Raw genomic sequence first — 14411 nt, 5'->3', positions numbered from 1 at the left:
CTGTTCCTGGCTTTGGCTTCAAAAATCTGTCAGATAAATCTCTCTGTGTAAACGCACCATTAGACCCTGGTCTTAATCATTCAAACAGCTGGGTGCCAGGTGTTGGCACCTTACCGGTCAGTTACCGATGAACCATCCTGTGGATGAGGAATTGAGATGGAAATTTAACTTTGATATAATGCACAACAAGGGTGGGTTCTCTATACGGAATCCGCACGAATAAGTTCCGGCGGATTCTGTTGCTAGTACCCGCTCGCGGTCGCACGCCTTTCCGCCAGCTCCATAGACACCATTTTATGGACGGGCCAATTCCGCTATCCACCGAAAGAGTTGACACGTCAGTTCTTTCGGGAGAATGCGGAATCCGCCCGACCATAGAAAGGTGTCTATGGGACACACGGATATGCGCACCACCGTGAATGGGTACGAGCAACGGAATCCGCTGGAATTTATCTGTGCGCATTCTGTAGTGTGAACCCACCCTAGTGTTCCTCTTTCCATCCAAAACGTTGCTGAATGGAGTGAGAGGGCAGACCAGAGGTCAGTCCACACAAGTTCATTTCCTGATACACAGACACTATAGAGCAGTGTTCCCTGGCTCTCTAGTGATTTGAGGATTTCCTAAGTAGTTCACAGGTGATATCATTATAGTCAGTGCATCTGGTGTTCTCTATATGGTCTATCCTCACATCATCACCTGTTGAGGGAACCTAGGGATTGGAATTGAGAAATGGTGCATTTACACAGAGACATTTATCTCACAGATCTTTGAAGCCAAAGCCAGGTACAGACTATAAACAGAGAACAGGTCATAAAGGAAAGACTGAGATTTCTACTCTTTTCAAATACATTCCTGGCTTTGGTTTTAAATCTCTCTGTGTAAATGCACCCAAACACTGCTATAGATGACACAGTACGGCCCCACACTCAGGGTACAAACACACACACTGTATACGCAGCAGATTTTATGCTGTGTTCAGTTATTTAGATCTAATCTGCTGCGTATTTGCTGCGTATCGCAGCAGTAAATACGCTGCGTATACGGTATGTGTGTTTATACCCTAAATAGCAAAGCGCTTTGGCATCCCTGCAATCCGCTCATCAGCCGACTGCCTTATAACTCACTGCCGATCCTCCCTGGGTGCTGAGAAAAGCTGGATCCAATCCTGGGAAATTTTACTCAATTTTTCCAGGACTGGACCCAGCTTTTCCCAGCACCCGGGAAAAGCAGCACAGAGCGGCACTGTTAGGATGCGTGCACACTACACAATCCGCGCGTAGGATCCGCGGCGGACTCCATCACTCGCACGCATAGAATAGTGTCCATGGCACAGGTGGAGATGTGCGCCGCCGCATGTGGGTACGTTCGGATACGTGCAGATTCCGTCATGTGCACACACCCTAAAAAGGCAGCTGACGAGCAGATTGCGGACATTACAAAGCACTTTGCTATTAGGGTGCGTGCACACTACGGAATTGCCGCGTATAACCCGCGGCGTATTCCGTCGCTCGTCTCCGCACGCGGCGGCGCGCATTTCCGTCCGTGCCATAGACACTATTCTATGCACGGGCGGATTCCGCGTTCCGCCAAAAGAATTGACATGTCAATTCTTTCGACGGAACGCGGAATCCGTCCGTGCACAGAATAGTGTCTATGGCACCGGCGGAAAAGCGCGCCACCGCGTGCGGGGACAAGCGACGGAATACGCCGCGGGTTATACGCGGCAATTCCGTAGTGTGCACACACCCTTACAGTAGATTTACTCATCTCTACTTCTTACAAAAAAAACCTTCAAATGCCAGGTCCACAATCAATAACTATCATGCGGGGATGACATTAGCGTGATATAGACGCATTTTTGCTTAGGTTATCAGACCAGTGTTGGGGTCAGGACTTGTGGCTGTAACACAAACTAACAGTATTACACTAGTGTGAACCCAGCCTTAATAGTTATTAGTGATCTTGCATTTAAAGGGCTGTTCTTCCATCTGACTTGTTGATCAGTGAACCCTTTGCCTGCCCTGCTCTTAGCCTGTCACCCTCTCAGGGGTATACACTGAATTATTATACACTAGCTGCCTTTCACAACACGTGTCCTATGGGACCGTCTGGATCTATATTAGAGAACTGCGCTATGAAATAAACAAACTGGGGGGCGTGGCCAGTGTCACCACTGTGCTGCACCGAGCTGCCTCGCGCCATCTTGGCTAAGGGCAAACGACCATCTACCGGAAAGCAGGTTCCTGTCTCGTGTTACCGACGCGGCTGGACATTGACCTGACAGCGTTAGAGAAGGACAGCTCGGCAGTGTTGGCCGTGTTAATTTCTCTGTAGGACTCTAGAGGTGGACGGCTGATGTGGAAGGCGCCATTTTTGTTCCTGGCACGTAAGGCGGTGGGCGTGAACCTGGTGTAAGGGGGCGGGGTTAGGCGCTATAAAGAGTGGTGGGCGGGTAGTGGGATTGGTGCTGGTGACGCTTGTGGTTGTGCGACCCTTGTGGTGCTGAGCTTGGATCTGCTGCAGGTAACAAGTGTGCATGACTGTGTACCCGGTGTGTTGTGTCACCCCCATAGCGCCCTATACCGGGGCCAGCCTCGTCCTGTCACGGCTTATTACCGTCCTCTACTTCTGCTGTTTACCTACTGTTGAACTACATGTCCCAGTGTCTCCTGCTGTACAGACATTATAGTGGACATGCTGGGATATGTAGTTTTGCAGCCTCTGGTGACTTGCAAGCTTTTACCCATTGCAAGTAGAAGTTTCTGCTGAACCTTTAAAGGGGGCCCCCAACCTTATGGCAGGGGGGGGGGCTCTGCATGCAAGGGCAGAAACTACAACCCCCAGCATACCTTGAGTTGTAGCTTCTCCACAGCTCATAGGTTGGGGCACACTCCTGTATGATTCTTCCCTTTAAATGACTAGTGCTTCTCAGCCTGTGTATCTAAGCTTATCTGATACTTTGAGCTGCTGTATCTAATCCTGTCATCTGATACTGTCTACTCAGCTAGTGATAAAGCCTCTTATGAGACTGTTTGCTCAGTTACTATAACTAATCTTATCGCTGGTGATACTGTCTGCTTAGTGTGTATCTAAGCCATGTGTGTGATACTGCCTGCTGAGCTCCAGTATCCAACCCTACATGTGATAAGTACAAGGGAGGCTTGGATGAACTGACCAGACAGTAGGAGCAGGTGTAAAACATTAAGAGGCTTAGATACACAAGCTGGATAGAGTATCACAATTAGACTAAGATGCAGGAGGCTTACATACTGGCTTAGTAGTTGTATCTAATCATGCCACTTGTGAAACTGACTGCTGTATCTAATCTGTCCCTTCTGATACATTATACATATGGCTTCTAGGATCAAATGGTGTTTGGCAGGTCAGCTGACCTGTATACAGTTACAGCTCATGGCTGTCAGAGTATGATGGGAGTTGTAGTTGTGCACTGGCAGACTCAGTCCTATTAGACATAAGACATGGGTGACTATAAGGGTACAAACACACACAGCAGATTTGATACTGTGTTCAGTAATTTAGATCTAATCTGCTGTGTATCACAGCAGTAAATACGCAGCATATATGCTGTGTTTGTACCCTTAAAGGGGTTATCCAGCGCTACCAAAACATGGCCACCTTTTCCCCTCTTGTCTCCAGTTTGGGTGGGGTTTGGAACTCTGTTCCATTGAAGTAAATGGAGCTTAATTGCAAACCGCACCTGAACTGGCCATGTTTCTATAGCACTGGATAACCCCTTTAATCCTACATCACAGCAAGCCTGAACTGGCTAACAGAGAACAATAGCCTCTATTAGGGCCCTCAGTATGTATGACTTGTGGGCCTTTTCAGTTTCCTTGTTTTGGTCCTTTATGACTTTCTGATGTAACCTCTGCAATTCTTGGTGAGTAACTGTGGCTTTTCTCTGGCTCATGGATTCGGCTTACAGCCATTGGCTTAGAATTCACATGCAGCAGATTTGTTGCAGGAAGTTTTTAGGACGTCTGCAAAAATCCATGCATCTGCTGCCAGAACTTCCCTTTTGTCTATAGGAGGAGGGAGAGAAGACAGCTGAGGGGGATCTGACCTCCAGACTAGATGTGATTGTAGGAAGCCTTCAGCTGTGAGTCGGCCAGCGTCTGAGCAATGCTGCTGCACAATGACTGGGAGCTGAGGATTACTGAATGTATCCTGGATACTATTGTTATATCTTGCATTACCCAAGTGAGGGGTCCAAACACTAAAACACCCATAAATTGTTTCCATTGCAAAATACAAAGAGTACTATAGCCCTCTAAGTGGATCTGTTGCCCCCTAGTGGAGTATCTGCCCTTATCAAACAGCCTGCTGCAAAACAATTCCTATCATGCAGACAACTGAGTGTCCAGGCATGATAGGAATTGTAGTGTGTTTATCCCACATGTGCACCACTGGTGTAGTCAGTGTTTCACATAATGTTAAGCCTCTAAGGCTGGGTTCACACTGCATTTTTGCAATCTGTTTTTTCAAAAAACAGATGAGAAAAACGGATGCATTTGTGTGCATCCGTTTTTTCATTGACATTAGATTGTAAAAAATTTTTTTTTTTTTTGGGCGGACACAAACGTAGCTGACTACTTTTGTCTGTCAAAAAACGGATCCGTTTTGATTTTTTTTTTTTTTTTTTTTGTTTTTTCATCCGTTTTTGGGGAAGAAAACAGATTGCAAAATTGCAGTGTGAACCCAGCCTAAGGGATGTAACGCTCTAATGGGGTGTAGGTGTAGACTACTTCTAGTGTAGGTAACTTTGGCTTTCCAGCTTCAGCAAAACTACAACTCCCATCATGCCTGGACAGCCAAAGCTTTAGCTTTGGAGCCAAGGTTCCCTACCCCCACTCTATAGGTTGCAACACTTGAATGGGGTTTAGGTGTAGACCACCTCTAGGGGGCGCTGAGCCCCTCTGCCATGTGACTGCTACAAGTAGCTTACACTCCAGAGTTGCTTCTCCGCTAGTTAGACAGGGTGTTGAAAGGCATGAGCGAACTTCATGACTGTCGAGCTGCTTGAAGACAGCACCGTGCCAGATTTTTCAAGTTTGAGCGTGCCTTTCAAAAACTTTATTGACACACTAGTGCAAAAGCAAACCTGTAAAATCCAGAGCTGTGCAGTCTTCAACCAACTTTACTGCCAGTCCCAAATGACTACGAGTGGAAGTGTGACTCCTTGGGATAATCCTGGTTAAGAGATGAGCAAATTTACATTAATAACAAAGAACTTTTTTTTTAAATCTGCTCATCAGCCGGCTGCCTTGTAACTGTGCCGCTCCTTCCAGGTGCCTGGAAAAGTTGGATCCAGTCCTGGGAAATTTAATTTCTGAGTTATAAGGCAGCACTTCTGAGAGAACCTAGTGATTTGCTTTTACTGTAAATGCACTCATCTATTCCTGTTTCTTGTAACTATTAATCACGTATTTCTGCTTACAAAGGTGCAGAGATGTGCTAGAGGTACAGCCTGATGTATACACTACTTACCATTCAGGGCTATAGAAAAGTTGGGTGGCAGCCCCACTCTGCCTTTTTTGAGAGAATGCAGCCCACACATGCCACAAACTAAACTGCCTAAGCATGTTATGGAAGTCACTGACTACCTGTAACATACATACACTATGTCTGCATGCTTGGCTTGCTCCTACACCTGGTATGAGATAGTCTTTTGACCAGTTGGCATCCAATGAAGTGTCTTGAGAAGTGGGAAGCCATTGTCACCTACCCCCAGGATAGCTGGAAAGGGTCCAACCAGTTACAGTAGGGGATCTGTATCCTCCATGTGACTGGAGCAGTGGGTGAGTATGTGCATTGTCGCTTACTATAGAACTGCTGAAGATGGCTGAGCTCTGTACTCTGCAAACTCCATCACATCCTGTGCAAGAAAATGGGAGGGGCAGCATGCTTGACAACTACTGCATTCACATGGGAGGGGGATGGTGGGCGGGTCCCAGAAGTTGGTGCCCCACTAACTTATCTTTTACCCCTCAACTATAACAGGTATGCTGACGAGTCCATAAAGTTCAATCTATAATCCTACAGTGATTCAGAGGAGAGGCTAGTACCAATTCCCCACACTGGAGCAAAAACACTTTCCTGATGTCAAACTCCCTGGATCGATATCTAGTAACCATACCTTGTAATGACTTTCAGGGAAGACTTCCAGCCTCCTCTGGATTAACAATGTGTAGCAGAGTTCCATAGTCTCACTGCTCTTACAGTGAAGAATCCCTGTTTGTGCTGGTGGTGAAGCCTTCTTTACTCTAGATGTAGCGTATGCTCCCTTGGCATGGTTACAGGCCCAGATGTAGAAAGATCTCTGTACTGTCCATTGATATCTGGAGCATCAGTTCTAACCTTTCCATGTGACTTTATTCTTCCAGGTTGCAAACATCTCTCAATCATGACTGACATGGCTGACAACCACAAGGAGGCCTGGGAGGCCCTTATCAGTGCCGCAGAGAAGTATCGCAGAAAGACTGGAAATGAAATTGTGATGATTACGGCGTACAAGTCTAAAATGCTGGCCAGCTATTCGCACACCCTTCATGGTAGTGGGGTGCTCCTGGAGGCCACCCAGCGATATATTGATGACATTGCTATAGTGCATAAAACCACTGCTTATACCAGCCCTATGCCCATCAACAAGGCTGCCAAAGAGACTGCTGGGGCCAGACAGAACTCTTACTCCAAGAGCTACCCCTCTATATATGGCAAAGAAGGCTTTTCTGTGGCTGAGGACAATGAAAGGGCCAAGGTTGGGCCTCAGAGTCAGGCACCCGACCAGCGCCCTCATATTGATGCCCCTGACGAAGAGGACTATGACTACAAGGAGAGCCAATTGCAAAAGGCTACTGACACTGTTCCTAGTGACTCGACAGGTGAGGGCTGCACACTTGGAACCACATGCTCTTTGGTGATAGACATGGTCGTGGATATACTGACTAAAGATGGTAGCTGTCTGCGTTAAAACAGCTTTTAGTATCCCTGTCACGTGACTAATACTTCTGACATGTCTGACGTCAGAAGCTTTAACACTCGGACCCCCCACCAGTGAGAAGCACACAACTTTCTCACTTGGCTTGCTGTAATCTCAAGCCAGTTACAGGAGACTGCCCCATAGCCTTGTAATGGAGCCCATCTCCTGCGACTAGAGGTCACACCAAGCTGGGGAGAGAAGTCTAAAGCTACATGCTTCTCTTGGCTTATGGTCAGTGCAGCTCTGAACACTTTGGGGGAGACTTATCAAACATGGTGTAAAGTGAAACTGGAAAATGAAAGGTAAAATCTGATTGTTCCTAGAAGTCAAAGTCTGCGGAATAAAAGGTAAATATCTGGTGGGTTGTTGGGGGCGACTGAGCCATTTTCACTTTACACCATGTTTGCTAACTCTCCACCTTTGACCCTGACTAAAACTTTTGTCATGTCTGTGACCTGGTAAGTGTTGGTGAAACTTTATTCCATCACCTAAACTTTTAGGTGTTGTGGAATAAAAAAGCAATTCTGCTAATGCAGTGCATTGGAAAAATGCAAAGTTTGATCCCTCGGTCCCTGTATGGTTCAGCTCGTTTGGCTAGGTTCCTAACCACATATCTGAGCAATGGTTGGGACTCCAGTTGGGGGGTCGGGACCTCAGGGAGTCTACTTATTTTCGCTGGGTTTACACACTTCAGGGCTTGGATTGTCCCCAGACACATGTAAGACAGACATGCTGAGCTGATTCAGTCCTGTTCATGTCCCTTGTGCCAAACCAGGAAGGGAGTGGGGACATAATGGTGACAGATGGGGGGGGGGGGGGGGGGCACTTAAATCATTATCACTGACTTTCAGAAACCCTTGACATGTTAACTGTCAAAAGTTGATCACACACCTAAGGCTTTCTGAGATACTGCTGAGGAGATGTAGCCCCCCCCCCCCCCCCCACACTCGGCTGTGTCTCTGGGTTGCATTTTGGAGTGCCTTCTAGTCGTATAACAACGCACAGCAGACAGTGTAATTCACCATGTGAAGTGTCACACTTGTATCTGTGCAGACACTGCCTACTCTACTGACCAGTATTGAAACACCAGTGGTCAACTTGGTCCTACGCCTCCAAGAGGTAGAGCAGCTGGGTGATGGGAAACCCAAGTAAACATGAAGCTTGGGCCCCTTTACACGTGTGCAGAACTGCTGACCATATAGGACCTATTGACTTCTATGGACCTGCACTTGTACCCTCTAGTTGCAAAACAGAAGTGCCCCTAGAAGTCAGTTTATTTAATACAGATTGCCTTCCATATTGGTCAGCAACCCCAGACAAGGCTCTTCCTGATCTTCTATCGGGTTTTTTTTTTTTTTTTTTTTTTTGCATGTGCAGATCCACAAATAGTTTAATGACATTTCTGCAGTCTGCAAACAATACAGTTGTGGTGGAGGCTCATGCTAACTTCACTGACTTCTATAAAAGCTTGGCGTTGGCCACTTTCTGATCCTTCAGGGGACTTCACCTTTTGCATTGTCCACTACTTCTGTATGGCTGTAAAATGTAGTGTTGGTGGTCAGTGTGGGAAGACTGGGTGACAACTGCTAAGGCTGGTGGCACTCTGCTGTCCCAAGTACAGGATTATCTAGGTGGTCCACTTGTCACTGACAGATGAAGATACTTTTATTCTTGGAGGAAGCACCTAGTAGAACTTGAAGCTCTCATAACTAGTAGGTGCCCTCCAGCTATAACAAGAAGAACCATCATGTCTGCGCAGCTAAAGCTGTGGCTGTCCAGGCATAATGGGCATTGTATTTCTGTAAAAGCTGGAGGGCCTGAGTTTGACACCCATGTCCTTACCCAAGGCTGTTTCTGCCTTTTTGAGTTGCTTGAACATGGCAAAACAAGGGCTCACATCAATGGCTGTGCACTGTGAGGGCTACCTGCAGCATACTGCTATTGGGGGAAGAAATGGGCATGGTTTCAGTCACATTCCATATGCAAATGGCCAAACACAGGCCAAGGGTCCCTGGATGAGTTTTGCTTTGTAACTTGTGGCAAACTGCATGGCTTTTCACCTGCACAGCATGTAGTACATCTTTGAGGCCCCTAATACCCTCAAATCAACTGATTTCAGAAAGTTTTATAGCTTTGTAATTTTATTTCTGTTAACCTCGTCTCCCAGTACTTTAGCTGCTGTATGTCCTGCATGAAGTTATTTTCTTTTCAGTCTGACAGTGCTCTCTGCTGCCACCTCTGTCCTTGTCAGGAACTGCCCAGAGCAGTAGCAAATCCCCATAGAAAACCTCTCCTGGTCTGGACAGTTCCTGTCCTGGACAGAGGTGGCAGCAGAGAACACTGTCAGACTGGAAAGAGTACACCACTTCTGCAGAACATTCAGCAGCTGATAAGAACTAGAAGTTTTTGAATGAAGTAAATTACTAATCTTTAAATTTGTGACACAAGTTGACTCAATTTATTTTGTGGAGTTCCCCTTTAATTGTCTCTGGGGCCCCTTATAAGCAGCAAACCTTACTCAAAATGAATGGTCTTCTACCTCTTATTGCTGTGTGACTTCTAATGCTTCACAACTGCTTGATAGGGGGCACTACAGGTAACATGTAAAGTGTTTGGCTGACAAGTTTACTTGATCAGTGAATATCAGGGATGGGGAACCTTCAGCCCTCCAGCTGTTGCAAAACTACATTTCCCATCATACCTGGACAGCCAAAGCTTTAGTTGTCCAGGCATGATAGGAAATGTAGTTTTGTAACAGGTGGAGGTTCCCCATCCCTTGTTCAGTTCTAAATGGTCCAACTTAAGATCTGCTTGGCTTAAAGGGGTTATCCAGTGCTACATAAACCGTCCCCATTCGTCACCAGATTGGGTGGGGTTTCAAACTCTGCTCCATTGAAGTAAATGGAGCTTAATTGCAAACCCCCACCCAATCATGTTTACCATCAATGGCTCCTGAAGCTTCTTCCCCTTATGCTACAGCTTGGTGCTGCAGTGTCCCAATAGAACATAACTTATAACAAGTCCACATTCAGTTTAGTAACCCCCCCCCCCCAACTGGTGGCTCTCCAGCAGTTGCAGAACACCAGCATACCCCTCAGCCTTCGGTTGTAGTTTAGCAATGGCTTTCATTAGGCGCTTACAGGGCTGTAAATGTAATGCAAGCTATTGTAGAAGGAGACACTTGTATAACACCAGACAGGAAGCGGCTCATAGTAAAGGGAGGCAAAGCTTTAGCTAGTTACTGATAGAAAGCTGAGATCATTGCAGTCTTGACCCTGCTGCCCACCATGGGAATTCTTGGCCAGCATTGGCCTCATCATGTGAGGTCTTTATCCGGTGGTAAGTTTGGCTTATGCTCAGACCCTGACAACCTATGTACTGCTCAGTGGCCAGCTGCCAGACATGTATGAAGAAGCAGGAGCATGTACAGTGCAGCCAGATCAGTTCTGTCATCTCCTGCCGCTCATGGAAAAATCCAGTTTATCTTTAAGGTGCTTGCCTAGAGTAATGGGGCTTGCTGCAGTGCACAATGTTACATGGTTCCAAGTATGACTTGCTGAATTTTCAGTTCCCTTGTGCTCTATTGTAGGGCATTTCTCACTCACATAGCCCTGTTAGCCAAATGAAGGCTACCTCTTAATGGGGGTGCTGTAACCTATAGGTGTACTTCATGGCTCCCTGTGTATTGCACTATAAGGTCAATCAGGACATGTTATAGGGGAGGCCTTGATTGGACATTAACACTCTAGGTCTAGCTGAAGCCTATGGGACTCAATTAAGTGTTCTGTGCACTGTACTTGGCTGTACTTGGCTATCTCCAGCAGAGAAGTGTTGGTCAATCTCATCCCCCTAATGCTAACTTGGGGGCTCTAGTAGTAACTTGTGGTTAATGGGATTTTTCTTGAGTCACTAGGATGTGTTAAAGGGTCATTATTCTGGGGTACTCCTAATCCTGAGGTTCCGGGAGCATCAGTGGGCCTCATTCAGCAGCACAGGTAACCATTGCAGTGTACAGCAGATGCCCATGAAGGGGTGGGGGACCTGAATAGGCTTCCTGGCATCAGACTGCCATGGATCATAGAGAAGGCATAGCTAGGTGTGATGTGATTCCTTTAAAATGTCCCTATAGATGGCTATAGGGGAAGCTTTCAGTCATGCACTTCCCAGCTCACTACTGATCTCAGCCTTACTTTATACACTTATAAAGGAGCTCATCCTGTGCAGGCAGAGCTTGGAGAAGCATGAAGTTGTGCTCTTCTCTCCAACTAGGAGTCTGAACACTAGTGAGAACCTAATGTTTAATCAGAGATGAACACAAATTTTTAGTAATTAAGTGAAGCCTTTATCTCAAACCCACTCCTCAGCTGGCTGCCACACCTCCCCAGGTGCTGGGAAAAGCTGGGTCCTGTATGGACACCTTTCCTAGGACTGGATCCAGCTTTTCCCAGCACCAAGGAAGGAGTAGCAGTGAGTTATACAGCAGCAGGCTGAGCAGATTGCAGAGAATCAAATGCTTTGTTAATGTAAACTCTCAGCTCTGGTGTTCATGATTGGATCACTTGGCTGGATGAATACAGGATAGTGACTCAATACCCCTCAATGGAAAAACCAGGACATGGATTCTTCACTATTTACATAGGGTGGAGTTGTTGTGCCTGATGCAATAGATTTCATTGTGACACTTGCAGGTTTTTATTCCCCTCTTGTCTGCTTCATAGTTTAAGACTGAAAAATACTGTCCAAACAGACATCTAACTCCCCAGCCTCTCTACATACACACACTCTTACTTGGTATGGGCTCTACACTTGTTCACTGTCAACACAATCTCTTACCAATCTTCCCAGCCCATTGTGCACCATGACATTGACTCACAACATTTTGCTATGCAATGTGTTGTATACACAGTACTACAGGCTAATCGGACCTGGTTAGCGTGAACAAGTAAACTTTGATCTTACAAACATCAGTGTAACTCTTGTTGGTGGCCACTAGGTGGTGCTGTTGTATCTGCAATGCCGCAAGTACATAATGTTTCTTTGTCTTTTACCTTCAGGACTGTTTGTGATGGATGAAGACTCAAATAGCCAAGACTGTGAACCATTCTTTGAATCTGACCAGGAAGAGAGTACTGATGGTGAGTTATCCATTAGGTTTCACAGTATTCTGTTTGGAGGTGGTCTGACTGATGGGACGCAACTGATTCTTTTGAATGAAGAAGTGGTCATCTTCACCTTACACACTGTGGGTGGGACTGGCAGTATAGCACTTCTGTGGCACCACCCTTGTCCTCAGGTTTTGTGTAATATTGCAACTCCATTTAACTGAATGGAGTCCAGCTGTGATGTCACATACAGGTGAATGGAGTCCAGCTGTGATGTCACATACAGGTGGTGGTGCTGATGTTAGAAGAAAGGTGCTGATGTTAGAAGAAAGCTGTTCAAGTGTCAAGCTCTAGTGTCTACCACTCAGTCACACAAGGGACTTCTATTCATGTTTGGTGTGTGGGGGGGGGGCACTCATCACATAACACACATTATGGGTAATAAAAGGTGTTACCATTTAGTTTTGAAGGGGCAGGAATACCCTTAACGGATATGTTAACTGTTCTAGACTTTTTCACAAGGCTCTATACACTTGGGTAAAAGTGCCAGTGTAAACATGGCAGTTCTTGTCAGTGACATGGTCATTACTTGAATAAAAACTGCTCAGCCGCAACACTTGGCTAAGCTGATCTAACAGATGTCTGTCATACAGATGGAAGCCTGACTGAAGATGCTCCAGGCAATCCTCCTCCCCAGCGTAACCTCCAGCAGTATGCTAAGTCGCTCCCAGTCACCGTGCCTGTGTGGGGCTTCAAGGAGAAGAGGCAGAGCAATAAATCGTCAGATGATGAAGGTGGCAAGGTAAGGGTCGGGTGTCCTGGGACAGCACTGTGTGCCTATTCCCACCACTCTTAATTTAGACACTAAGGGGGGAGATTTATCAAACATGGTGTAAAGTGAAACTGGCTCATTTGCCCCTAGCAACCAATCAGATTCCACTTTTCATTCCTCAGACTTTGGAAAGGTAGAATCTGGTTGCTAGGGGCAACTGAGCCAGTTTCACTTTTTGATAAATCTTTTGATTACACATTTAGGGGGGTGGTCAATATTTTGTCTGCATTATGTAGTATACACCCCTGGTGTGGTTACATGTCTTGTATTGTTTGCTAAAACAAGGCCTCTCTGCAGTTTCCTTCCCCAGACCTGGACAGAATTGCTGCTAGCATGAGAGCCCTGGCTCATGACACCTCGCAACCGTTCGGCGACCTTCCTCGTCCACGCCTGAACACCGGCGACTTCCATACAAAGTACAGGAAGTACTAACAAGTGGCATGATGTGACCACGGCTTGAACACTAAGGACTCCTCTGTCACAATACATCTCAGCAGAAGAAGCTCCATGTATTGCAACTGCCCACCATTAGGAGGCTGACTGGATCATTGCCTAATGTGGGGAAACTGAATTTTAATACATTTTTAATTTTTTTTCATGCCCAAAGTGGTCAATTTCTCTAAAGATGAATTTCCTTCAATTTGACAATTTGATGCAAAATTTTACCCCATTTTCTTTTTTATCATGCCTCAATAAAGAGGAATACACAATGGGTTGTACTGGTGAGTTTTTAGTGTTTGTGGGGATGCAGCTATGTGCAGATCCTTTAAGCTGACATCTACTAATCCAGAGTACAGAGGGTTACCTGCAGTGTGGTCATTGTGATGCGGGATTCTGATGTACAATGGGTAACTGTCACAATGCACTTCTAGTTGGATGGTGGTCATGAAAGCTCTGCAACCTTCTGTGCTTGTCCTTTCACTGCTGTACTAGAATGCTGCAACACCTTGCACATCTACTACTCATGAATGGGTGAGCACTCTAGAACCTTAGACTACTGCTATGAGTAGTACAATGAGGCTGTGGCTGCTTTAAACAGCTGGCTGGCAATCTGACTCCAGGCATCCCTGCCACGAATTGTAAAGCTTCAGATTAGGCCATTAATATCTAGATGTCCCCTTTGGCCTGTGAGGCTGACCATATGTTTCAGACTGCTGTCAGCTGAAAGCTTGGATGAATGTGGAGAGGACCACTGCCAGACTCTCTAGGCATTTTATGACCCCCCCCCCCCCCAACATCTGCCATGAGAAACCTAACCTGGATATTGGGCAGCTGGAATCAGCAGGCTTGACTTGAGGCCCTATCACACAAAGCAATTGTCTATTTGGTCCATTATCACCAGTCGTTTCCTGTAACAAAGGGCAATGAACAGCCAATATAACAATGTCGGCTGATCGTTGTCAGTTAACAGGTTGAAAGACAACTACTAGGATAGAAAAAAACATCTGCTGCCATCTCTCTGCGTAATAGGAGTAG

General features: G+C 46.2%; 1 protein-coding gene across 3 annotated transcripts; it reads left to right on the top strand.

The window, feature by feature from the left end:
• The first annotated feature begins 2258 nt into the window (after positions 1–2258).
• Positions 2259–13645, top strand: AKT1S1 (AKT1 substrate 1). 3 transcript variants are annotated; one of them, XM_069947600.1, is made up of 5 exons: positions 2259–2387; positions 6406–6903; positions 12056–12136; positions 12757–12905; positions 13233–13645. In XM_069947600.1, exons 1-5 carry the CDS (start codon positions 2357–2359, stop codon positions 13365–13367), a joined length of 894 nt encoding a protein of 297 aa, XP_069803701.1. In that variant the 5' UTR covers positions 2259–2356; the 3' UTR covers positions 13368–13645. The 3 variants fall into 3 exon arrangements, with proteins under 3 accessions (XP_069803701.1, XP_069803703.1, XP_069803702.1); XM_069947602.1 differs by having other exon boundaries at positions 2287–2383; XM_069947601.1 differs by lacking the exon at positions 2259–2387 and adding an exon at positions 2439–2524.
• Positions 13646–14411: the final 766 nt, after the last annotated feature.

The sequence above is a fragment of the Dendropsophus ebraccatus genome, chromosome 12 (genome assembly GCF_027789765.1).
Source record: "Dendropsophus ebraccatus isolate aDenEbr1 chromosome 12, aDenEbr1.pat, whole genome shotgun sequence".
Lineage (NCBI taxonomy): Eukaryota > Metazoa > Chordata > Amphibia > Anura > Hylidae > Dendropsophus > Dendropsophus ebraccatus.
The sequence above is the reverse complement of the archived record's forward strand: the minus strand, read 5'-3'. Positions and strand labels throughout refer to the sequence as shown.